Below are 25,653 nucleotides of genomic sequence, written 5' to 3' on the forward strand. Positions count from 1 at the left end.
GGGTGGCAAATGAATTTAACAAATGAATAAGTGAGTGGGGGGTTGGGGGAGAGGATTCTGGAGAGGCAGAATCCTGTTCAGGTGGGGTTGGTCTTGGGCCTGAACCGAGTGCCCAGATTTCCCTGCTTTGAGTTGACGGTAGGGCTGGATGTAAGCTACTTAGGAGCTTTCAGCACCTCTGAGCAGCCAGCAGATCCTGGCTAAATCAGAGAGTCCAGAGGCAAAATCCTAGAGTTTAAACCCAGGTGCCCAGACGGCTGCAGAGCATTGGCATCTCTGCACACCGGAGGGCCAGTCGGCTTCTCTCTGGTCTCCTTCCCCTTCACGCTTCCATCCCAAGAACAGATGCCGCCGGGCCACTCCACATGCCACAACCGCTCTGATTCTGGCCCGCCTGAGGTGCCGACTCCTTCCGAGTCTCTTGCGTGTGGCCCTCTGAGCCCTGCGGCCTCTGCTTCCTTGCAGATCTTCCTGAAGATTGCAGAGGTCGCTGGGAGAGCTTCGTGGAGGAGACTCTGCTGGAAGCCAACCGAAGGAACACTGTGGATTTGGTGAGACGGTCTGGTGTTCTGTCATTTTGAACCGGGGGTGGTGGTGGAGCCGAGGAAAGAGATGGTGAGAGAAGGAAGAGTCCATCTATGGTTTCTCCTCTGTGCAGGTGACAGCCCACCACCTGCACTCCTCCAGCGAAGACGAGGAGGCCAAGGCTGCCTTCCCCAGCGAAGTCTCTCTCCAGCAGGTAGCTCTCTCTGGATCGGCAAGCTCCCTTGGCCAGTTTGTTTAGTTGGCTAGCTTCTTAGGCCATTCCAAGGTGTCCCTAGTTAAATGTTAATGGCTTTGTGAAGAGCTAACAGGGTCAGGATCAGGAGGAATGCTGTTGCGCAGGAGATTGCCAGCATCTTCTTGGAAGGTTTAGTGAGTCAGTTCGTGTGTGCAAGGTAAAAGATTGGGGGTGGTGGGGAGAGAGAGACAGGTGGACCAGGGAGCTCATTCTGGACCCTGTGTGATCCACCAAAGCCTCGGGTATGACCCCCCCCCCCAGACCTGCAGAGGCTGCCCCTGCGTCATAATTTTAATGGTGGCAAAACGGCATCATAAATTCCACGGCCTACTCAAGGTTACTTGCAGCCTTTTGAAGAAGAAGAAGAAGGGAAATTGTGCTGAGCTGGTGAGGTTCTCCCATTTGCTGGGGACGGGTTGCCTCGGGCTGAGCCTAGAGAAGTGCAGCCTTTGGAAGCAGGTGGGGCACCTTGCGGAGAGGGCTCCGCTCGCTTTAGCCTTGACCCATGGATGGATTTTTGGTGATTGATCGACGCCTCTTTGAGGAGGGGCACAGCTGCCTTGAAAAAGTGTGGTGGTGGTGGCCTCCAGCTGCTTTAGGCAGTAGTTGATTGATGTCTAAACTTCCCTTTATGGGGGAGATTTTAGAGAAGATGGCTGGGCTCCCATCCTGAGTGAAGCAGATTATTTGGATCCCCCCTTCTGGTCAGGATTCCGTCCTGAGCATGGGAGGGAGAACACATCAGTCCCTCTGGAGGTGGCAGGGACTCATCCCACAGAAATGAAAGCTACTTCAGCAAGAATATCCCAATGCTGTAATTTTGTTTATTTGCTTATTTATTTATTATTTGTGTCCTGCCTTTATTATCCACCTCTGTGTGATGCAGCCCTTCAGAGCCATCGCCTATCTCTCTGATTTCACAGAGGGCTGCTCTTGTGACCCAGACCCAAGTAGGTAGCAACAAACTCAGTCCGTGATAAAATAAACTTTATTCAAACAGCTGGGACTTACCTCATTCCCAGCATCGTTCAACTCAAAGTAAAACAAAGGCCTCCCAAACACAAATTCTTCAGTTATCACAAACCTGAGTCCAATTAGGCAGACTGCCAAAGGCCCTTCCTGATAAATGTCCAGAAGTTACCAAAACACGAAGCAGAGGACGCAGCTACAACGTTGTTTTCCAGCAAGCTGAAACACCGGTGCTGGTCTGTTATGAAGCCTTATGGGAGGGGCCAATCATCTCTTGGCCCTACTCCCGAGTTGTCCTCTCTGCTTGAGCTGCTCTTGCCTTCTGGCAGCTCTCCATGCGTGCATTAGGAACAGGCTCCTTCAGTTCCTCTTCCTCAGTATTATCAGTCTCTGGGGGCTCTAGAGTCCGCACCTCACTTCCCGATGGCCCTGGCCTCATCTCATCCTCATCGCTGTCCGACTCCATTGCCAGCACCGTAAGCTGTTGACGGTCCACAACAGCTGCTCCACACCGCAAGTCGGTCCCCGGTTCTCCTCCTTCTGTCTCAGGCATTCTCCGAGTACCAGGTTCAGCAGATGACAGCCATTTTCATGGATCAGTTCGGCTTTAATGACGAAGAGTTTGCCGATCAGGATGACAACATCAAGTGAGTCTCTTTCCCCCACTTTGACCAAGATCATCCTCTGAGCTCCCTTGATCCCATCAGGGAAGCTCCCTTCAGCCCCTTCTCTGCCTGCTCTCATCGGGCTCATCAGACCCTCTCAGAAACCAGGAGGTTTGTTTGCTCTTGTGAGGATAAGCATGCGTGACCTTCCCCTGGAAAGAGGGCTGGGCCACCTTCATGGCAAATATTACTCTCCGGTGAGTGTTAAAGCCCGTTATCAGGAAGACCTCCCTTCAGAGTAAGATCTATCTTACTCTGGAACCGTCTACTTGCAAAACGGCGAGTTCTCCGTCTTTGGAGGCTCTGCACAGAGGCTGGATGGGTGCCACTTAATTGGTTTCCTTGCACTTTGGAGGAAGTGGAAGATCGCCGTGGGCTCTTCCACCTTCCCAATCCATGGGGCTTCCTTCCTCGTTACAGGTTTCTCACGGGCATTTCTGAAAGCAGCCCCTCACGGCCTTTTTTCCCATCTATTCCAGCGCCCCTTTTGACCGGATCGCAGAGATAAACTTCAGCATTGACGTTGATGATGACAGTGTAAGTAGTCCAGCACGCCAGCAACTCGGGGATTGCAAATGCTGCACGAGAGGCATGAAAGCAGCACCGACCCATTTTAAGACCCCTTCAACTCCAGGGCAGGTGCTGTGAAGCAGCAGCCTGGAGGTCATGCAGAAAGGCTTATGTCATGCTTGCCTCATGATGCTCCCTGTTTCCGTCCCTTCTGTTCCTGAGGGGTTGAGTGTGCTTCCTTTTCTCTGTGGCTCCAGAAGTGAGAAAGCCCATTCCCCCCATCCCCCCACTCCACCTTGTGGAGTGGTGGAAGCAGTGGCATATTATTAATCCTGGCCAGAATGGGGGGCTCCTTGTCTGAGCCCGCTTGCTCAGGATTGTTCATAAACGAACGAAGCAGGCCCAACCTCTGGAGGCGACACTGGGCAGTGCGCCACAAATGATGCCAGGGTTAAACAGGGAAGAGTGCTCTCTTCTTCTGTGCACAGCCTTAAAGGAGAGAGCAAGCCAAAGTTTTCGAAAACTGCATAGAATATCTGCTAGGTTGATCTTTGCATGCCTGGCCTCTTCAAATGATTCTCAAAGGTGAATACAGGTAGCCCTCAACTTTCGGTCAGCCACCGCTCCAAGTTATTGCTCGTTGTCAGGTGACGGCGCCCATTCACATGTGCGACCGAGTATCACGTGATGATCACCATTTGCAAGCTTCCTCTGCTTGGAGGAAGCTACCTGCCTGCCTGGGACACGCAGCTTCCCCCCAACTGAGTTTGGTTGTGAGGAGCTGGCAATAGATTGCCTTGCTTGTCAGCTCTGGGATTCAGTTACCAATGGCAACTGGGACCCTAACCCTATCACATTTCAACATCACCCTTCTCACCTAAGTGGCTCTGGACGGTTTACAATAAAAATGATACTATAATATAAAAGCCTTAGCAAGAACAAGTTAAAAAAACAATTTAAAAAGCTGAAGTTATGATATTAAAACTTGAAAGAATTCAAAAGTTTAGAAGATAGAACATCCTCGTGACACCAGCCAACACCAAGGTTGCTTGCTCCTTCCTCTCTGGGCCCCCCCCCGAGGCAAGTCAGCGGAGTGGGATCTTCAGACTTCTGAAGGGACAAGAGTGGGGGGGAGGTGGGTGGGGGGGTCACCTCTCAGGGTGAAGTGTTCATGGGCAGGGGGAACAGCAGAGAAAGCTGTCTTCCCGGACCGTCCTGCCACTCGAAACTCTTTAACAATAGGATACCCAACATACCTGACAGGGTGGAACAGAACAACGTAATTGGGTTGAGATGCTTCCCTCAGGTTATCTGGTCCCATGCTGTGAAGGGCTTTAAAGGTGACACCTTGGTTAACGAATTGGACCAGAAAGCAGACTGGCTCCCAGTGCAGCTTCTGTGGCAGAGGTCTTTATATCATTTGGGACACCAAAGACGGCTGGTGCCATTCATGCCATTCTGCACCAGTTGCAGCTTCTGGATACTCTTCAAGGGTCACCCCTTGTAGACCTCCTCCCACCAATCCATATGGGAGGCGACCCAGAGTATGAGCGGCTGAAGGAAGGGTTTTCCAATCCAGGAAAGGGTATAACCATTGTGGAAAGGCCCTCCTAACCATGACTGCCTTCGCCTCTCTGAGCAGGAGTCTTGAATCCAAGAGGACCCCCTCCCCAATTGTGCGCTGGATGTGTAAATTACAGGTGGTCCCATTTACAGTCCCAAAGACCCCGGCTGCTTCCTTGAGTCCAACAAGATCAGGTTGTTAGTGGGTAAAAATATTCTGCAGTCTCCCAAGGACCTGTGGGGCTCTTAGTCTCCAGTCGAGAGCAGATCTGAGCCGTTTTGTCCGACAGGTGCACTGAAGATAAACTTTATAGAGTCCCCTTTATCGGAAAGGGAACAGGGGATGCTAAATGGGGCTGCCAGGCAGCACTGAACACAGCAAGAGCAGAGAAAGGACCGACTGCTCATCCTGCCGCGAAACGGATGATTGATTGGTTTCGTCCCTCCTCTTCCTCTGGGGAGGCCATTTTCCGCTCCCCTGGGAACTAGAATCTTCCGCCGCGAGCTTAAAACACATCTATTTATTTGCGCAGGACTGGATTAGATTTTAAATTTATATTGGTTTTAATGGGTTATTTTATATTGTTTTTAAAATTTGGCTATGTAGAATAAGTTTTTTAAGTGCTATTTTATTTTGTATTTATATGTATCTTTTTTATCTGCCTGTGAACCGCCCTGAGTCCCTAGGGAGATAGGGCGGTATACAAATGTGATAAATAAATAAAAAATAGAGGTGGCACCTTCCTGTCCCAGGCCAGGTCTGCTCCCAGTTGTCTCCTGGTCTGAGCTGGTGTTTGTCTCTGCTCTAGGCCAGCGCATCCCTCTTTGAAACCTGCTGCAGTGAACGCATCCAGCAATTCGATGACAGCGAGGAAGAGGAGGAGGAAGAGGAGGAGGAGGAGGATATTTGGGAGGAGAACGACACAAACTACACAGCCCAAGCCAAGTCAAGGTCGCGGTAAGATGAAAATTGGAGATTGCCCCTTACCAGCTGGAAGAAGAGAGTGGGCTTGCTTGTTTAGCAAAGGTAGAGACTGACCATCTCATTGTAGCAACTCTGGGTGGCGATACAGTCTAAAACATAAAAGCCATGTAAAAAAGATTGCATTTCACTAAAAGACAGTTATAACAAGGATAGAATAATTAAAAGGTTAAAAAAAACCTGTTGGGCCTCTGGTGGCTCAGACTGGTAAGACAGTCTGTTATTAACACAGCTGCTTGCAATTACTGCAAGTTCAAGCCCCACCAGGCCCAAGGTTGACTCAGCCTTCCATCCTTTATAAGGTAGGTAAAATGAGGACCCAGATTGTTGGGGGCAATAAAAGTTGACTTTGTATATAATATACAAATGGATGAAGACTATTGCTTAACACAGAGTAAGCCGCCCTGAGTCTTCGGAGAAGGGCGGGATATAAATTAAAAAAAAAACCTTTTGGGAAGGGGCCTTGAAGGCCCTAACAAGCCCCACGAGAGTCAGCAAAACAAGGTCTAGGAGAGTGGGGGGGGGGAGGGGTTCACCACTGGAGGGGGGATATTCCACAGGGTGGGTGGGGGCAGAGAAGAGAGGCTCTCTTCCTGGATCCGGTGGGGTCAGAATTCTTTAGCTGACGTGGTCTGCAGCAGCCACCCACCCCCTGCCTGATCAAGTGGGGCAAGCCAATGAGTGTTTTTTAAATGTAAATCAAATACTATGAGATGATTTGGTCATATAAAGGGAATGAATGAAAGCTGTAATTTTTTGAAGAAAAATAAACTGGTCAAGAGAAAAAGATGGTTCTGACTGGGGGAAGTTGAATGAGATCCTAAGAAAGAAGATGTGGGAATGTAATGTTGTTTTAAACCGCTCAGAGTCACTTAGCTTAGGCAGAGCAGGCAGGCAGGCAGGCTCCCTTGCCCTAATATAGAGGAGTTCACGCCCATTTCTGGCCTTTGGGGCAAGCCTTGAAGGGATTTTAAGGGAACAGCAGGCAAAGTTGGAATTTGCCAACAAAAGCTTCCTTGGGTGCCTCTACTGCTCAGCTGCCCACCTCCCAACTGTGGAGCTCTGCAGATGCTGCCATCATCCTTCCTCTCTCTGCGGCTTCTGAACTGGGAGGAGGGAGATCATGCTTCCCCCCCCCCACACACACACACACAATTGCTCTGGCAGATCTGTGGGTTGAAAACTCAAGATGTAAACAGGGAACGTCAATATAATATAATGGAATGGAATGGAATGGAATGGGAAGAGAAGAGAAGTGTTGAAAGGGATCTTGGAGGTCTTCTAGTCCAACCACCTGTTCAGGCAGGAAACCCTATACCATTTCAGACAAATGACTGTCCAATCAACTTCAGGAAGCAAGACATTCCACTGATTAATTGTTCTAACTGTCAGGAAATTTCTTAGTTCCAGGTTGCTTCTCTCTTTGATTAGTTTCCATCCACTGCTTCTTGTCCTGCCTTCAGGGGCTTTGGAGAATAGCTTGATTCCCTCTTCTTTGTGGCAACCCCTGAGATATGGGAACACTGCTGTCATGTCTCCCCTAGTCCAGAGGTGGTATTCGGTCGGTTTGAACCAGTTTGCCCAAACTGGTAGCAGAAATCGCGGGTGGGCCCACTCCAAGTCATGCTATTTAAGCACGTTTTTGAGGCTGGGCACATGCACAGAAGGTTTCCGCGGCAGCAAAGCCCATAGGCGGAAGGCCGGTAGGGGAAGTAAGTGAATACCACCCCCGCCCTAGACCTTTTCTTCATGAAACTAGACATATCCAATTCCACCAATTCCAGTTCTTTATGCTTTAGCCTCCAGTCCCCTAAACACCTTTGTTGCTCTTCTTTGGACACTTTCCAGAGTCTCAACATCTTTTTTACATCGTGGTGACCAAAAATGGATGCAGGATTCCAAATGTGGCCTTATTTTGGGGAGTTCCCCATCTACCCCCTCATCCAAATTGTTGATGAAAATGTTGAAGAGTACCGGGCCTAAAACAGAGCCTTGGGGCATCCCACTACATACTTCCCTCCATGTAGATGCAGTTCCATTGAGGACTACACGCCTGCGCAGTTCCTTATTGTCCTTTTGTTTCTGGGTCATTTTAGCTTTGGAGGACTTCATTCTGTGGAAGGTTCAGGCAAAGGTAGCTTAGAAAATGGGGAACATGATGGCTGCATGGACTCCGGGGAAGAGGAGGCTGAGAAGGGGACAGCTGCCCATCCTGAGGACCCCTGGAAGGCAGAAAACCAGGCCACGGATCCCTCTTCTGAAGGTAATGAGATTTGGGGGACCGTAGCCAGATCTCTGGGATGTTTGCTACACATTCCAAATGGCTATACCTCGCAGATCTTTACTGTGGCTGTACAGGATTCTTATTTCTCAGGGCTGCCAGGTTGAAGGCTTTTGAGGGTGGGACCCCAGAACTATCCACTGTCAAGCAAAGCGAGACCCCCACCTGCCTTCATTCAGTTCCTCTGAATTCTCCAAGCATGGCCTCCTGCTTATTGTACCTGGATGGAAGATCAGTTGAACTGATGTGGGGACTAAGCTGCGTGGCGTTTGTGTGCACAGGGCCACCCCGGGCCCTTGATGGAGATGGCTGCCCCTTGCAGTCCCAAGACAGGATCCATGGCCTCCAGAGGGTTTGTCTGCGCTTGCCTGCCAGTTCACCATGGAAGTTGCTTTCCCCACTTTCCCTAGCAGTTAGTGCCCCGGAGTGTTGCGGTTGTCCACCTTCCTTTACAGGCTTCAGAGAACTGGAAATCCATTTCTGCCAGCTTGAAGCCTGGATTTGGGCTTAATTGTGAGGCGCTTTCTAAGAAAGAATGAAGTCAAGAGCTATCAAAACAAGCATGTAATTTTCAAGACCCCAGAAGTGCTTTTCCAAAAGGCAACTGGACTTTCTTGGGTTGTTTCTTTGAAAATGTTTTGCTTCTCATCTAAGAAGAACTGAAGAAGCTTCTTGGATGAGAGGCGAAACGCCTTCAAGGAGAGAAAACAAGAACATCCAGTTGCCTTTTGGAAAAGCACCTTTGAGACCAGCATGACCTGGATGATGGAGAATCTCCACGACATTTAGCCGTGCCCTTTACAATGAATGCCCTTCGAATGATGCGGAAGTATGAACGGTTTTCAAGGCATTTGTTATGATTCCTAAGAATCTTGCTGTGTAAAACACATCCAGCTGACTTCTTATGCCCCCTGGCCTCACCACTGAACTCACGATCTTTGCCCGTCCCTTGTTCACAATCACCCAGATGTGGCTGCTGCTGTCCTCTGAGGAAAGCATCGAGGCCCTTGGCCAGAGTCTCGGGAGCAGGCAGAGGGTCACATCCTGGCCAAAGGGCATCCCGAGGGATGGGATCCAGCCAGCACCAGAGAGCATATGAACTAAGCAGCCAAAAACGCTGCGCAGAAAAGCAAAGGGTGAAGAGTGAGGCAAGAGGTCTGGAAAGGACCTCCGGCTGGCCTCCCACATTCCAGATTAGGGGAGAGGTCCGTATCCATGTCTGTATTTGAGCGTTTGAAAGTAGCCAGAGAAATGCCCTAGATGTAGTTGAGTACTTGGGTCGGGGTGGTGGTGGTGGAGCGTGGCGGGGGGGGGGGCATCTCCCATCCTAGCCAGTGCCAGAGGAGAAAAGTCCAGGAGAGCCATAATGGCAGCGCTGTGAACCTCGTCTTCCTCCTCCTCCCTCTCACTTGAGAGCTGTTGGGTCCGTGGGGATGGGCAGAGTCCCGACCCCTCATCCGAAGGCAGCCTTTGTTCTGCACTGCAGAGGGGTGGGGGCCCTTTCTGGCAACTGAGCTCTCCTTGGCTGCCCGATGGAGTCGCTGCCCACTGCAGTCCCTGCATGGCAGTACTGTGGCCTTTGTGTCTTGTAGGGTCTGGGTGGAGGAGAGCCGCTGAGCCCGTGAAGTCCAAGCCTCCGGCCTCTTGGGTGGCCACAGACATCGGGTCCAGCGTGTGGGATTCCGTAATGCCTGGCACGAAGGCTCCCGAAGAGCGAGGCTGGGCCAAGTTCACGGACTTCCAACCCTTCTGCTGGTAAGCGGCTAGAAGGATACCCAGACACACCTGCTTGGCAGGCCCAGAAGGTTCAGGCCGGGAAGGTCTGCCGGGTGCAGAGGTTTGTTCCCTGGAAGGAATTCAGGAGTGCTCTGAAACTGAGGAGGTATGGAGGCCCCTTCGTCCTCCTTTGTGCCAGTCTAGACGGGGCATCGTATTCTGAAATGTTTGGTGGCTGTGGCTGTTAGCTAAGACATGGCACCTTCAGGGCCAACCCTGGCAGGGGGATCTGTTTCGTGGGAACAGTTCTAAAACTCTGGAAGCAGCTAGAAGGCGGATCCTGGCCTCCTCCAGATCCTCTCGGGGCAAATCTTTGGGTCGCTCTTGTGAAAGTGTCCAAAGGATTACATTGGGGCAGCTGTTGATTCAAAGGAAGGGTGAGCCAATGTGTAAACCCCCCCCCAAATTAAGCAATGCCTCCTCCTTTCCAGCCTTCGCCTCTCCCGGCTACCCCGTGGTTTTCTCTCCCCTCCCTCTGGGCATTTCCCTTAGTTCATGGGGGATCAAGCGCAGTCTCAGGGGCTGCATTTTAGCAGCTGTTCAGGCAAGGCGTGAACCAGTGTGTCTTGCCACCTGTGGGCGCTCCTTTCTTCTCTGGGTGAGGCAGGTGAGGGCAACTGGGGCAAAGAGAGGAGGGGGCTGAAGATGTGGAAGCAAGCAGAGCCCCATTGCTCTCACAGGGGGCTTCCTGATAGAGACCCCTAGCTGAGGGCCTAAGCAGACATCTCCGGTCTTCCCTTCGAATGACTGCCCTGTGAGCAGTGCAGACAGATTTTGTCTCTCACTTGTGGCAAAAAAAACTGGGGGAGGTGGCATTTTGTTCCCCAAGGCTGCCCAGAGTGCCTCCCGGAGCTGCTGCAGGGTTGTGGCCCAAGGGCCTTGCGCAGGGCCAGAAACACACGGTCTGAGCGAGAGACTGGCTTTTCCCTTCCAGCTCCGAAGCGGCTCCCAGGTGTAGCTCCCCTGTGGATAACGATTCCGAGAGAAGTGCCAGGAAGAGCCAGGATGAGAACTGTAAGTGGCCACTGTCCCCTACTTTTGTCCCTCCAGCAAGGAGGGAAGGGAAATTCTGTGGGGAGGGATGGTAGTCAGGTTTACCTTATGCCTCTGCCACGTGAGATGCTCCGGGAGTCTCTTTTGCAGATGGGAAAGGCCATACCACCCTGGGAGTTCTGCTGGAAAGACCCTCCTCCCTCCCTCCCTTCTCACCGCCAGCTTTGCCTGCCGGCCAGCCTGACTACCTTTCTACCCTGACCGTGTTGCCTGTTGCAGGAGGAAAGGAACCTACCTGACCTATAATAGCCCTTTGCCTTCACTAGCTGGCAGCTCAGGAATTTGAGCTATATTTTGGAACACTGATGTAGATTTAATCAAGGTGTGGCAGAAATTTAGACCTCTGCCAGTATCCCCCAGGAAAGGTTATTGAGTGGAAAGACAATGGCTTGAAAAGAAGGCCAAGGTATTAGAAGTGATAGCCCGGGGTTCCCTGTCATTGGGCACCGGGCTTACCTCAGCCCCACCCAAACGGCTCCCTTATAGCTGCCAACGCGGCTGGCCCTGCCATATCTCTCTGATGCTCAAGCGCTCCAGTTTCTTGGGAGGTTTTGAGTTTGTCAGCTGGCAAAGGGGTCTCTCTCATTTTAAGGCAACGCACGAAAGAGTTGACCCTGGGCACGTGTAGCCTGGTGCGCTGACCTGTGGGAGAAAGGCTTGCATGATGGGGCATTGCGTACTTCTCCTTGTACAGCAAACGCTGCCTCCCCTTGCACCTGGAACGTCTGCGTGGCACGGAAAGCACCCTTGGTTGCCTCAGACAGCAGCTCCTCTGGTGGCTCAGACAGCGAGGAAGAGGAAGAGGCGGCCAGTGTGGTCACAGAAACCATCAGCACAGGTTCAGGCCAGGAAACCGTCCTGCCGACCGTGGACACTGAGAACGAAAAGGCCCTCTTCATCAGGTGCGGAAGTGGTTAGCAGGGGGCTGGGGGCGAATGCCCAAGGACCCTGTTCTGTCTTCCCTCGCCTCCGTCCGAATGATGGCTTAATTAGCCGTCACTATCAGCTCTGGCAGCAGAATAGCCAGCGTCTGCCAAGAGCCTCCGTTATCTTCCACGACGCTGGTGAGTCACAAACGTCAGCTCTTAATCAGTGGATTTGCCTGTTACAAAGAGACACAGCAGCTCTGGCTGTCTTTTATATCCTGTGGAGTCAGGGGATGGAGGCCTTGTTATCTCTTTCACCTGGCCTGCTTCTGGCTCCTGGAGCTGAGCCAGGCAAGCCGGTGCTCCCGAGGTAAATCCTGACGGCCCTTCCCCCTCACTGTCCAAGTCACTTTCTGGTAGCAGGCCCGACTCGGGGGGCGCAGACACAACAGACCCCCTCTGGATGCCTGGGCAGTGGCACAGAGAAGCTGGGGAGGGTGGGTATAGGAAAGCCCTCCAAAGCAGGAGAAGGGAAGGATGCCATCGGTGGGCCTCGCTTGGTGCCAGAAGCTCACTTACAGGCAAAGCCTTATTATTTATTATTATTTATTAGATTTTTATACCGCCCTTCTCCCGAAGGACTCAGGGCGGTTCACAGCGATAATAAAAATAGAACAATATACAATTAAAACAACAATTAAAAAACTTATTATATATGGGCTGAGATATAAAACAATATCCTATTAAAATTAAACTCTCTAAAAATATAAAATTATAAAATTTAAAAATCACGAAGCCAGTCCCGCACGGATGAATAAATAGGTCTTGAGCTCACGGCGGAAGGTCCGAAGGTCAGGCAGTTGGCGTAATCCAGGGGGAAGTTCGTTCCAGAGGGTAGGAGCCCCCACAGAGAAGGACCTTCCCCTGGGGGCCGCCAGCCGACATTGCTTGGCGGACGGCACCCTGAGAAGCCCCTCTCTGTGTGAGCGTACGGGACGGTGGGAGATATTCGGTAGCAGAAGGCGGTCCCGTAAGTACCCTGGCCCTAAGCCATGGAGCGCTTTAAAGGTAGTGACCAACACCTTGAAGTGCACCCGGAAGACCACAGGTAGCCAGTGCAGTCTGCGCAGGAGTGGTGTTACGTGGGAGCCACGTGTGGCTCCCTCTATCACCCGCGCAGCCGCATTCTGAACTAACTGCAGCCTCCGGGTGCTCTTCAAGGGGAGCCCCATGTAGAGAGCATTGCAATAATCCAGGCGGGAGGTAACAAGAGCGTGAGTATTTATTTTATTTATTTATTTGATTTGATTTTTATACCGCCCTTCTCCCGAAGGACTCAGGGCGGTGTACAGGCATAATAAAACCGACAATACAATATACAAGTTTAAAATACGATTTAAAAAACTTATTTAAATTAGCCCAGTGATTAAAATTTACCATACTAAAAAACCCCATTTAAAATTAATAAATTTAACATTAAAATCCTAATTTAAGCCAGCCCCGCGCGGATAAAAAGATGAGTCTTGAGTTCGCGACGAAATGTCTGAAGGTCAGGTATTTGGCGTAAACCCGGTAAGCTCGTTCCAGAGGGTAGGAGCCCCCACAGAGAAGGACCTTCCCCTGGGGGCCGCCAGCCGACATTGCTTGGCGGACGGCACCCTGAGAAGCCCCTCTCTGTGTGAGCGTACAGGACGGTGGGAGATATTCGATAGCAGAAGGCGGTCCCGTAAGTACCCTGGCCCTAAGCCATGGAGCGCTTTAAAGGTAGTGACCAACACCTTGAAGTGCACCCAGAAGACCACAGGTAGCCAGTACAGTCTGCGCAGGAGTGGTGTTACGTGGGAGCCACGTGTGGCTCCCTCTATCACCCGCACAGCCGCATTCTGAACTAACTGCAGCCTCCGGGTGCTCTTCAAGGGGAGCCCCATGTAGAGAGCATTGCAATAATCCAGGCGGGAGGTAACAAGAGCGTGAGTATTTATTTTATTTATTTATTTGATTTGATTTTTATACCGCCCTTCTCCCGAAGGACTCAGGGCGGTGTACAGGCATAATAAAACCGACAATACAATATACAAGTTTAAAATACGATTTAAAAAACTTATTTAAATTAGCCCAGTGATTAAAATTTACCATACTAAAAAACCCCATTTAAAATTAATAAATTTAACATTAAAATCCCAATTTAAGCCAGCCCCGCGCGGATAAAAAGATGAGTCTTGAGTTCGCGACGAAATGTCTGAAGGTCAGGTATTTGGCGTAAACCCGGTAAGCTCGTTCCAGAGTGTGGGAGCCCCCACAGAGAAGGCCCTTCCCCTGGGGGCCGCCAGCCAACACTGTTTGGCGGACGGCACCCTGAGAAGTCCCTCTCTATGGGAGCGTACGGGTCGGTGGGAGGCGTGTGGTAACAGCAGGCGGTCCTGTAAGTACCCAGGTCCTAAGCCATGGAGCGCTTTAAAGGTCATAACCAACACCTTAAAGTGCACCCGGAAGGCCACAGGCAGCCAGTGCAGTCTGCGCAGGAGCGGTGTTGCATGGGAGCTACGCGTAGCTCCCTCTATAACCCGCGCAGCTGCATTCTGGACTAACTGAAGCCTTTGAGCGCACTTCAAGGGGAGCCCCATGTAGAGAGCATTACAGTAATCCAAGCGAGAGGTAACGAGCGCATGAGTGACTGTGCATAAGGCATCCCGATCAAGGAAGGGGCGCAACTGCCGAACCAGGCGAACCTGGTGGAAGGCCCTCCTGGAGACGGCCGTCAAATGGTCTTCAAACGAGACCCGATCATCCAGGAGGACTCCTAAGTTGCGCACCCTATCCTTTGGGGGCAGTAACTGCCTCCAACAGCCAGCCGCGGCTGCAGCTGACTGAATCGGGGTGCCGGCATCCACAGCCACTCCGTCTTGGAGGGATTAAGCTTGAGCCTGTTTCTCCCCATCCAGACCCGTACAGCTTCCAAACACCAGGACAGCACTTCAACAACTTCATTGGGGTGGTCCGGGGTGGAAAAGTACAGCTGGGTGTCGTCAGCGTACTGCTGGTATCTCACTCCGAAACCACTGATGATCTCACCCAACGGCTTCATGTAGATGTTGAACAGCAGGGGCGAGAGAATCGACCCCTGTGGGACCCCACAAGTGAGGCCCCTCGCGGTCGACCTCTGCCCCCCTGTCAACACCGTCTGTGACCGGTCGGAGAGATAGGAGGAGAACCACCGATATATGGTGCCTCCCACTCCCAATCCCCCCAACCGGCGCAGCAGGATACCATGATCGATGGTATCGAACGCCGCTGAGAGGTCTAATAGGACCAGGGCAGAGGAATATCCCCTGTCCCTGGCCCTCCAGAGATCATCCACCAATGCGACCAAAGCTGTCTCCGTGCTGTATCCGGGTCGGAAGCCGGACTGGAACGGGTCTAGATAGACATCTTCATCCAGGTGTTGGGGCAGCTGTCGCTACCACGGCATTTTCTACAACCTTCGCAACAAAGCGAAGGTTGGAGACTGGACGATAATTACCCAAAATAGCTGGGTCCAAAGAGGGCTTCTTAAGGAGGGTCTCACCACCGCCTCTTTCAAGGCGGCAGGAAAACCCCATCCAACAAAGAAGCGTTGATAATCCTCTGAGCCAGCCTCGTGTCACCGCCTGAGTGGCCAGTACCAGCCAGGAAGGGCACGGGTCCAGTAAACATGTCGTGCCGTGAAGCCTCCCCAACAACCTGTCCACGCCCTCGGAGCCACAGGGTCAAACTCATCCCAAATGTGCTCAACAAGACGTGCCTCCTCTCCTCGCTTGATCATCCCAAATTCGGTCCAGACCGTCCCTCAGCTGAGCGATTTTATCGATAGATAACCACTAAACTCCTCGGCTCGACCCTGCAAAGGGTCATCCCGCACCTCCTGATGTAGGAGAGAGCGGGTCACCAAACAGGGCGGCCGGGCGGTTATCTGCCGACGCAATGAGGGTGGAGGCGAGGAGCGCCTCGCTTCTCATTGCCACTAGGTAGGTCCTAGAATAGGTCCTAACTAGTGTCCGATCAGCTTCGGAGCGACTGGACCTCCAGGTGCTCTCTAGGCGTCTTCTCCGGCGTTTCATCTCCCTCAGCCCCTCGGAGAACCAAGGGGCCGGACGAGATCTACGCCGGGTCAGAGGCCGCAAAGGCGCGACACGGTCCAGGGCCCCGGCCGCGGCCTGCTCCCAGGCCACGACCAGTTCCTCAGTCGTGCCGTGGGCCAGATCCTCAGGGAATGGCCCAAGCTCCGTCTGGAACCTCTCAGGGTCCATCAGGCGCCTGGGACGGAACCACCGTATAGGTTCCGTCTCCCTGCGGTGGTGAATGGCGGTTCGGAAGTCTAGGCGAAGGAGAAAATGATCCGACCATGACATTGGTTCTGTTACTAAATCATCTAATACCAGATCATTTAACCACATAGGGCATCCCGGTCAAGGAAGGGGCGCAACTGGCGAATCAGGCGAACCTGATGAAAAGCTGTCCTGGAGACGGCCGTCAAATGATCTTAAAACAGCAGCCGTTCATCCAGGAGAACGCCCAAGTTGCGCACCCTTTCCTCTGGGGCCAATGTTTCGCCCCCAACAGTCAGCTGCAACTGCAGCTGCCTGTACCGGGGTGCCAGCATCCACAGCCACTCCGTCTTGGAGGGATTGAGCTTGAGCCTGTTTCTCGCCATCCAGACCAGTACGGCTTCCAGGCACCGGGACAACACTTTGATAGCTTCGTTGGGGTGGCCTGGGGTGGAAAAGTACAGCTGCGTGTCGTCAGCGTACAGTTGGTACCTCACCAACTTGTTGGGGGGAGGGGGGGGCATTTGAAGAAACGATGTCGCCCAGCAGCTTCAAGGCTCTTAAAAGTCATTTGTGACCCTTGAAGCACTTGGGAATATAATTTCTTCCACTTGCATTTCATAAATAAATTGTCTACAACTAGTAGAAGATGTTAATACTCCATCTCCAGAGTGGAGATGGAACCCCAGTAGGATATGGAAAAGCCCCCCCTCCCCACTCCACCCCCAGTCATCCTTCCTCTCCACACAAAGCAGTGCCATCAATCCCCTCCTGGAAGGAGGGTGTTTCTCAGATCTAGGTGTGAGGGGGCATCCCTGAGGAAGAGTTGTATTCAGAGGGCTTTAAAGGGAAGAAACAATCAGGCCACGGAGTTTTGCGGGTTGGGGGGGAGGATAGAGCCTAGTAGATGGCTTTGCTTCTCATGGGCCCTAAAAGATGAATGGCCTTCCGTGTAGTTCACGTTCTGAGTTTTCTGGAAAGAATAGACCGGGCCCTGCTCTGATGTCCTTGGTCAAGAGGGGTTGTAGGCAGCCTCTGGGCCAGCCCAGGCGGGGCAGGTAGCATTGCCAAGCAAGGAGGGAGGGAAAACACCCCATTGAGTCCCCCTCAGAAGATCTTCCCTCCCTCCCTGACATCAAGTAAATGACAGCAAGCCATTATCCAGGGATATGTTGGAAGGTTTCTCCCCCACCCCCATCCCCACCCCCAAGATGTTGGCTAGAGCTGTCTATAAAGTCACTGGCCGCAAGGCATGTGACTAGGACAGAGGCTGCTTCTCTAGGGATGGATGCCCAGTGCCCACCCTCCCCCATCTTGGCTCCCCCCCCAACTGAATTGAGCTGCGATGGGGGTGGGTTTGAGGGAATGGAGGCACCGAGGTCTTCCTGAGCTGAACCTCAAGGCACCGTCTGGGGAACGAGTCAGTTCAGCAAACAGGGGATGCCCAGACCCCATCGGGCACCTCCTCGAAAAGATCAGCAAGGGACCAGGTAAAGCTGAAGCAGACCAGTGACTATTCCCCCCTCCCGCCCCACCTAATGGCTTTTCTGAGAATTAGTTTCCCACCAGCTTTTTAGGAAGTTAAAAGGTCTCACAGCATCCGAACTACTTGGCCCCTGGATGGGCCATGACATCCACCTTGTGCTGCCTCTTCCTCAGAACATACAGCAATGGAGGCAGAATTGGGGGTTTCTGGAGCAATGAAGGGTGACTCTCCACTGGCTCTCCTTTCTCCCATCTTTGTATGTATTTATTTTTAGTAATCAAACCTGCACCCTGCCTGTCTCACTACAGTAGTGACTCTGGGCAAATGGCCCCGGCCCCTCCCTGGCAGATGCCTCTGCTGGGGAGCATAATATATAAGGACTTTCAACATCCGGAGGTCAGACAAATAAAAACGCCTGGTTGGCAGAACTCAAGCGGTCAGAATGCTCCTCGCAGGGACTTCCTCACTACCTCAGATCCCGCAGGAACTTTTACTGAAGCTCAGCCAGGAGTGAAATGCTACCGGTTTGGACCGGTTCGCGGGAACCGGTAGTAAAACATGCTACTGGTTTGCCGAACCAGTAATAAAAAAACAAAAAAAAAAAGTTCCGACCATCAGCTGAGCGACGCCCGATCGTTGGAACTGTTGTTGTTTTTTTAACTTTTTAAAGCATTTTTTACTACTGGTTCGGGCGAATAGGTAGTAAAAAAATGCTTTAAAAAAGTTTTAAAAAAAGGTTCCGACGATCGCGCGGCACAGCTGTGATTGTTGAAGCCTTTTTCTTTAACTTTTTAAAAGCATTTTTTACTACCTATTCGCCCAAACCGGTAGCAAAAAATGCTTTTAAAAAGTTTTTTAAAGAGGTTCCCAAGATCGTGCGCCACAGCTCTTCCCCCCCCCCCCGCACTACACTGTTCTACTTACTTTCCCAAGTCTCCTTTTGGTGTGTGTAACACATGCGCGTGTTTGGTATGAACTGTGCATGCTCATGCACAGCATGTGCTTGGCGCATAGCATGCAGGCGCAACCCGCAAACAGGTAGCAAACCAGTTCAGATTTCACCATTGAGCTCAGCGTATCTGGACAGAAGGAACTTGGACAGAGGACGAGCAAGCTGCGAAAGAGCCCAGCATTCACAACGGATGCTGGTCTTAATGGTGCTTGGTTCTGGGTCAAAGGCGCGATGGCCTTTTTTATATATATATATATATATATATATAAAGGGAAGGTCACAAAAGGGGATTTCAGGACCCCCCCCCACAACATTGCGACCGTCATAAATATGAAGAAAAAAGACGGCTGCTGTGGCTGAAGAACTGCCCTGTAGACTCCAAATCCAAGACTGTGCGGCCCCAGCATATGTTCAGAGGGGACAGGTTTTAAACGAGAGCCCTTAGGTGAGCTCCTCCTGAAAACCGTGGGGAAAAAAGGAAGCAACACCTTTAACCAATAAATGAAGGGCACGGTGAGCGGAACCTTGCTTGCTGAGCTTGCTTTCATCTGTGAGCAAATTCCTTGTGTGTCCAGTCACACTTGGCCAATGAAAAATTCTATTCTATTCAAAACACTGGGTCTGCCGAAAGCAGAGACCCTCTGGGGGAAAGGCCCGAGAAGTGGCTGACCTGTGGGTGGGAGGCTAACACAGGCTTTGCCTATGCCCATGGATGGATGCATTTATCACCAAGGTCCTAAAGGATGCTTGGTCTGGCCGTAGTGCCGGATTCTCGGCAGGCTTACTTCCTTCCATCGACTGGTCTCACAATAGAATAGAATATAGAATATAGAATAGAATAGAATTTTTTATTGGCCAAGTGTGATTGGACACTGATGTGACCCAGGTTCCTGGACCCGGACTCCTGGACTCGGATGATTCAGAAAGTGAGGGAGAAGACCTGGCAAGCCCTGCTTCTTTTGGGCCCTCTCCCTCCCTGGCACCCACTCAAAGGGAGGAGGAGGGGCCGGCAAGGCCTGATTCTCCCGAGCCTTCTTCTGATTTGGCAACGCCCCAAGAACAGTTTTGGAGTGATGCAAGACTGCGCAGACGTGACCGGCGCGCGCAGCAGAGGAAGCGTTGGGACAAAGCCAAGGAATGATGGTCATGCAGTGACATCTGCAGAGACTATAAATAGGAGGCGGGACTTCCTGGTTTTTTTGTCTTGGACAAAGCAATGAATTTGCGCAGGCAAACTGTATCAATAGAGGGGAGAATATATTCGTGAGTAATTCTGGCCTTATCTATAATTTCCTCGTTATCTCCAGAAACTTGGCAGGCCCATGGGTAGACGTGGCCAGGACATTTATCTATGTAAATAAAGTAGAAGAGAAGGCCTTTGACTGACTCTTTGTTGGGAGTATTGGGGGAGGGAAACAGAACATTTTGTCCAAGACCCCGACTAAACCATCTTCCACCAAAGATGGACCAGCAGCAGGTACAACAGCAGTTACAGCAGCTACAAGCGGCTAATCAACAGCTCCAGCAGCAAGTGGCTCACTTGGCAGGCCAACTTGCTGCCGGGAATGTGCCTGCGGGCCACCCCCCGTCCTCCCACTCCTCCTCCTCGTCGCAAGTGCCCGATAACCATGCCGGATAAGTTTTCTGGGCAGCCTGAGATGTTCCCGACCTTCTTGGGACAGTGCCAGCTCTACATGGCTATGCGGCCAGAGGATTTCCCAGACGACCGGGCTAAGGTGGCCTTCGTGATTAACCTTCTTTCCGGCTCGGCTGCCCGATGGGCCACGCCCCTCTTGCTCCAGGACAGCCCCCTGCTGGCGGACCAACAGCGTTTTTGGCAGCACCTGCGCATCATGTACCAGGACCCCGTTCGGATGCTGACGGCAACCAGGCGCCTTAAGGAACTCCGTCAAGGGAAACGCCCCCTGCAGGAGTACATCGCCGAATTTCGTCTTTTGTGCCAGGACTCTGACTGGAATGATGCAGCGCTGGTGGATGCGTTCCAGGAAGGACTCTCAGAGGAACTGCAAGACGAGCTGGCCCGGGTGGAGGTGCCGCGGACCCTCGACAACTTGGTGCCCCTTTGTCTCCACCTCGACGCCCGTCTGCAACGGCGACCGTCCCGTCACGCCCCCCCGGGACCCGCCTTCGACATCTGCATCCCCCACTTCCTGCGCCACCAGCACCCCGGGTCGCCCCACGTTTTGTAACCGCTGCGGAAGAGCCCATGGAGTTGGGAGCAGCCAGACCTCGCCTGACAGCCCAGGAGGGGAACTGGAGGCGCCAAGGGGGATTGTGCCTGTACTGTGGGGAGCCCGGCCACTTCGCCGCTTCTTGCCCCAGAAAGCGAAGTGGGGCACGCACGCCGGTCCCCGAATCACAGCGTGACCAATCGGGAAACGGAGCAGGCCCGACTGGGAAACCCTAGGTCGGGCACGTACTAAGCCCCCACTGGACGCTATGGAAGTAGACTCTGGGCCCCTCGGCATCTGATTCTGGACACACGGATATGGTTGGGGAACCAGTCGGACGGGCTCCAGGCGCATGCGCTGGTGGACTCAGGGGCCACAACAAACTTTATGGACCAGGCCTTTGTGACCCAGTTTGCGGTCCCCGTGGTTCCGGTGGACCCTCCGATGCGGGTAGAGACAATTGATGGACGAGAACTGGTGTCCGGCCCCATTAAATTCGCCACCCAGCCTTTGCGCCTGGCTATTGGGGACCATGAGGAGGCGATCCAGTTTTATGTCACGGCGGACCTTCATTTTCCCTTGGTCCTTGGGTTGGCCTGGCTTCGGACCCACGATCCTCAGGTGGCCTGGTCGCAGAACGCCATCTCTTTCCCGAGTCTGCAGTGCGTCGACCACATCCGCCACACCTGTGCCGGCCAGAACGTCCCCACCGCTGCCATCACCTTGCCTCCTGAGCTGACGGACTTCGCTGACGTGTTCAGCGAGAAGGAGGCGGACCGACTACCCCCGCATCGGCCCTACGATTGCCCCGTGGACCTTCTGCCCAACGCACCACTGCCTGTGGGACGCCTGTATTCCATGTCGGAGCCCGAGTTGGCCGCCTCAGGGACTTCCTGGACAAAATCTGGCCCGAGGGTTCATCCGCCTTCAAAGTCCCTCTCTCGCCCCGGTCCTCTTCGAGAAGAAGAAGACAGGGGACTTGCGCCTGTGCTGTGATTACCGCCGGCTAAACGCCATTACGGTGCGGAATCGCTACCCCTTGCCGCTCATCCTGGAGCTGTTGGAGAGGTTGCGGAGGCCACGATCTTCACCAAGCTCGATCTCCGGGGCCTACAACCTGGTGCGGATGCGAGAAGGAGACGAATGGAAGACGGCATTCGCACCGATACGGACACTACGAATACACTGTCATGCCATTTGGGTTGACCAACGCCCCGCCGCTTTTCCAGCACTTCATGAACGACGTGTTCGAGACATGTTGGATCGGTTCGTGGTTATCTACCTGACGACATCCTGATTTACTCCGGTCCAGGAAAGCCACCTTCGACACGCCGGTCTGGTTCTGCAACGCTATGGAGCAACAACTCAATGCGCTGGAGAAATGCGTCTTCTTCCGGACTTCCATAGAATTCCTCGGGCATATCATCTCGCCCGAGGGCATAGCCATGGACCCACGCAGAAGCTTTGTGTAGCTGGGAAGCCCCTCATCGGGTGAAGGATGTTCAGCGCCTGCTGGGCTTCGCCAACTACTACCGGACCTTCATCCCGGGCTTCGCCACACTGACGGCTCCACTTACCCAGCTCCTCAGGAAGAAGGTTGCGTTCCGGTGGGGTCCCCCGCAGCAAGAAGCATTCACAGCCCTCAAGAAAGCCTTCACAGAACCCGTCCTGAGGCATCCCGACCCGCTCCGGCCTTTTGTGGTGGAGACGGACGCTCAATGTGCCTCTGGGAGCGGTGCTGCTACAGGCTCCGACGAATGGCGGCACACTTTTTCCCTGCGCTTACTACTCCCGGAAACTCAATCCTTCCGAGCGCAACTACACCATCTGGGAAAAAGAGTTGCTGGCTATCAAGGCTGCATTCGAGGCTTGGCGACACCATCTGGAGGGGGCCCGACATCAGGTGGAGGTCCGAACGGACCATCGGAATCTCGAGCACCTCACCACAGCTCGGAAGTTGAACCAGCGGCAGATCCGTGGTCGTTGTTTTTGCCCCCCCCTGGAAAAGAAGCTATATCCTAGGAAAGAAAACAAAGAAGCCATTGTCTTTAAGAGTTCTTTACTAGCATGAGGAAACTGGCACACGATGAGTGAAATTCCAAAACTGAACTTCCGGATTCTTTTCCCAGTTATACAAACCCCAAGAGTCCCACCCCCCTGACCCCTTTGATGGTCGCATGGTCCCACGTTCTCCCAGTTCATTTGAATATCTTCTCGCCACTCTTCCTGCAGATGTGAACACCATCCGACCTTGACCGCCTGAAGAATGTTACCATACCCCTCAGCCCCCCTTCTTCCCCTCAGGGGAAAAATGTGGCCACGTCTGGAAACCTAAAGTCTAGTATGGTTTCCAGGCCTGACACAAGCCAGAGTACCTCTGCGCCAAGGACCCCCTTCCTCCACGGACGGTGCTGCCGGCAGAAGCCTTGGCCGCAGCACGGGAACCAGTGGACTTGCGGGCCCAGGTGCGAGAGGCGCAGCGCCAGGACGCCTGGTCACAGCAAAGGAGAGCGGAGATGGGTCCCGCGTCTCCTTGGACCTTGGAGGAGGACTTACTCAAGTTTCGGGGGCGATTATATGTGCCCACAGGACCACTCCGAGCCCTCATGACCCAGTGCCACGACAACCCTGCAGCAGGACATTTTGGGTTCTTCAAGACCCTCCACCTGGTGACACAGACCTTTTGGTGGCCCCAAGTGCGGCATGATGTACATGCCTACGTGACATCCTGCGTACCGTGCCAGCAAGCCAAGGCCGCCACGGGGGCCCCTCCCGGGCTCCTCCAGCCCTTGCTGACACCCGACAGACCCTGGGGGGCGATCTCCATGGACTTCCTGACGGACCTGCCGCCGTCCTCTGGGTTCACCACGGTGCTGGTGGTGGTGGACATGCTCACCAAGATGGCACACTTCATCCCATGCTGCGGACTGCCCACAGCTGCAAAAACGGCCCGTCTCTTTCTGCAGCACATCTTCCGCCTCCATGGTCTATCGGACAGGGTGGTTTTGGACCGCGGAGTTCAGTTCACAGCTCGCTTCTGGAAGAGCCTGATTGTCGTGTCCCACTCCTCCGCTGACGGCCGGTCAGGGAAATCCGAATCAGGCTTGCCTCTGCAGCTCTGCCCAAAGTCCTAGCAAAGTCCTCAGAGCAAGCAGGAGACCAGAAAGTGACTTCAGCATGATAAGTTCGACTTTGCCTGACTCAGAGACTGCCAGAAAGCAGATCCTTTATATAGGCCATGGGGTGTGGCTCCATGATTCAGCACTCATTAAGGCCTGCCCCTCCCTTCCTTCTGTTGCCTCCGTCTATCCAGTCTGCTGATGCGAGGGTCACTCCAATTAGCAGCTTTTGGAAATAAACCTTCCTCAGGCTCACATGCTGTGGAGGAGGGGGAGGGGTCTAGCTGCTCCGTTTGCCTGGGCATGGAGCCAGGGCCACTGGTGCTCCCTCCTCTGCAGCCTGCTTGGGCATGGAGCCAGGCTGGGACCGAGGTGCCTCCTCTTCAGCTTGTCTGGGCATGGAGCCAGGACTGGGAACGGGTGGCATACATTCCTCCGTGTTCGGGAGCAGATAAGAAGGCCCCGGCTGCTGTGAGAGCAGGCAAGACACAACACTGATGGCCGCGTTGGAGGTGCAGGTGTGTCTGTCATCATCGCACCATCCAGAGACCAACGGGGGTACAGAGAAGGTCATCGGTATCTGGAACAGTATCTCCGTTGCTTCATCAACCAGCAACAGGACAACTGGGCCGATTACCTGTCCCTGGCGGAGTTTGCTTTTAACAACTCTCAGCACACCTCTACTCAGATGACCCCGTTCTTTGCCAATGTGGGGTACCATCCACGGCTCTTCCCTCTGGCACCACCGGACTCTCCTATTCCTGAAACGCAGACCTTCCTGACGGAATTGCATGCGGTCCAACGGTACGTCAGCAGCTGGATCAGGCAAAGGAGGACTACAAACGGTCCGCCGACCGCTCCCGACGAGGAACGCCCCCGCTGGCGGTCAGAGACCCGGTGTGGCTCTCCACCAAACACCTCCCGTCCGACCGCCCGGTAAAGAAGTTGGACCACCGATTTATTGGCCCGTTCCCTGTCGAGGCAGTCATCAACCCGGTAGCCTACCAACTGACCCTGTCACGGTCCATGTGGATCCACCCCGTCTTTCACCGGTCCCTTCTGGTTCCTGAGGCCACACCGAGTCCCCTTCGGTGCCCAACAGCATCCGTCACTGTCGCCGAGGACGGGTCGGAGGAATACGAAGTCCACAGCGTACGAGACTCCCGCTGGTTGAAGGGTCGTTTCCAATATTTGATCGCGTGGAAGGGATACAGGACTGATTTCTCCTGGGTAGATGCCTCCGACGTTCATGCCCCTGACCTGGTGCAGGCCTTCCATGAGCAGAACCCAGCCCGACCGCATCCCGATCTGCGGTGAGGGATAGTGTTGTGACCCAGGTTCCTGGACCCGGACTCCTGGACTCGGATGATTCAGAAAGTGAGGGAGAAGACCTGGCAAGCCCTGCTTCTCTTGGGCCCTCTCCCTCCCTGGCACCCACTCAAAGGTAGGAGGAGGGGCCGGCAAGGCCTGATTCTCCCGAGCCTTCTTCTGATATGTTATTTTAAAATTTCTGGCTAATTGAATAAGTTTTTAAGGGTTGTTATTAATATTGTGTGTGCTTTTGTCTATATTTTAATCTGGCTGTACACCGCCCTGAGTCCTTCGGGAGAAGGGCGGTATAAAAATCTAAATAATAAATAAATAAATAAATAAGAACAGTTTTGGAGTGATGCAAGACTGCGCAGATGTGAACAGCGTGCGCAGCAGAGGATGCGTTGGGACAAAGCCAAGGAATGATGGTCATGCAGTGACATCTGCAGAGACTATAAATAGGAGGCGGGACTTCCTGGTTTTTTGTCTTGGACAAAGCAATGAATTTGCGCGGGCAAACTGTATCAATGGAGGGAAGAATATATTCGTGAGTAATTCTGGCCTTATCTATAATTTCCTCGTTATCTCCAGAAACTTGGCAGGCCCGTGGGTAGACATGGCCAGGACATTTATCTATGTAAATAAAGTAGAAGAGAAGGCCTTTGACTGACTCTTTGTTGGGAGTATTGGGGGAGGGAAACAGAACAGACACTCAAGGAATTTGTCTTGGTGCATATGCTCTCAGTGTACATAAAAGAAAAGATACGTTCATCAAGGTACAACATTTACAACACAAATGATGGTCAATATATCAATATAAATCATAAGGATTGCCAGCAACAA

General features: G+C 52.9%; 1 protein-coding gene across 13 annotated transcripts in view; it reads left to right on the forward strand.

Moving 5' to 3' along the window:
- The window catches only part of PPP6R2 (protein phosphatase 6 regulatory subunit 2), a 134,707-nt gene that overhangs the window by 38,712 nt on the left and 70,342 nt on the right, over positions 1 to 25,653 (forward strand). For 9 of the 13 annotated variants that reach the window (XR_009155957.1, XM_058189831.1, XM_058189830.1 and 6 more), the window contains 9 exons: positions 466 to 551; positions 659 to 739; positions 2,300 to 2,397; positions 2,895 to 2,952; positions 5,298 to 5,446; positions 7,567 to 7,733; positions 9,344 to 9,506; positions 10,462 to 10,541; positions 11,275 to 11,482. Coding sequence is in view for 10 of the 13 variants with exons in the window: in XM_058189831.1 (XP_058045814.1) it covers positions 466 to 551; positions 659 to 739; positions 2,300 to 2,397; positions 2,895 to 2,952; positions 5,298 to 5,446; positions 7,567 to 7,733; positions 9,344 to 9,506; positions 10,462 to 10,541; positions 11,275 to 11,482 (1,090 nt within the window). In the remaining 3 variants the exon portion in view is untranslated. The remainder of the gene's footprint in view (positions 1 to 465; positions 552 to 658; positions 740 to 2,299; positions 2,398 to 2,894; positions 2,953 to 5,297; positions 5,447 to 7,566; positions 7,734 to 9,343; positions 9,507 to 10,461; positions 10,542 to 11,274; positions 11,483 to 25,653) is intronic. The other 4 variants (XR_009155958.1, XR_009155959.1, XM_058189833.1 and 1 more) reach the window with 1 other exon arrangement.

This window comes from Ahaetulla prasina, chromosome 7 (genome assembly GCF_028640845.1).
Source record: "Ahaetulla prasina isolate Xishuangbanna chromosome 7, ASM2864084v1, whole genome shotgun sequence".
Lineage (NCBI taxonomy): Eukaryota > Metazoa > Chordata > Lepidosauria > Squamata > Colubridae > Ahaetulla > Ahaetulla prasina.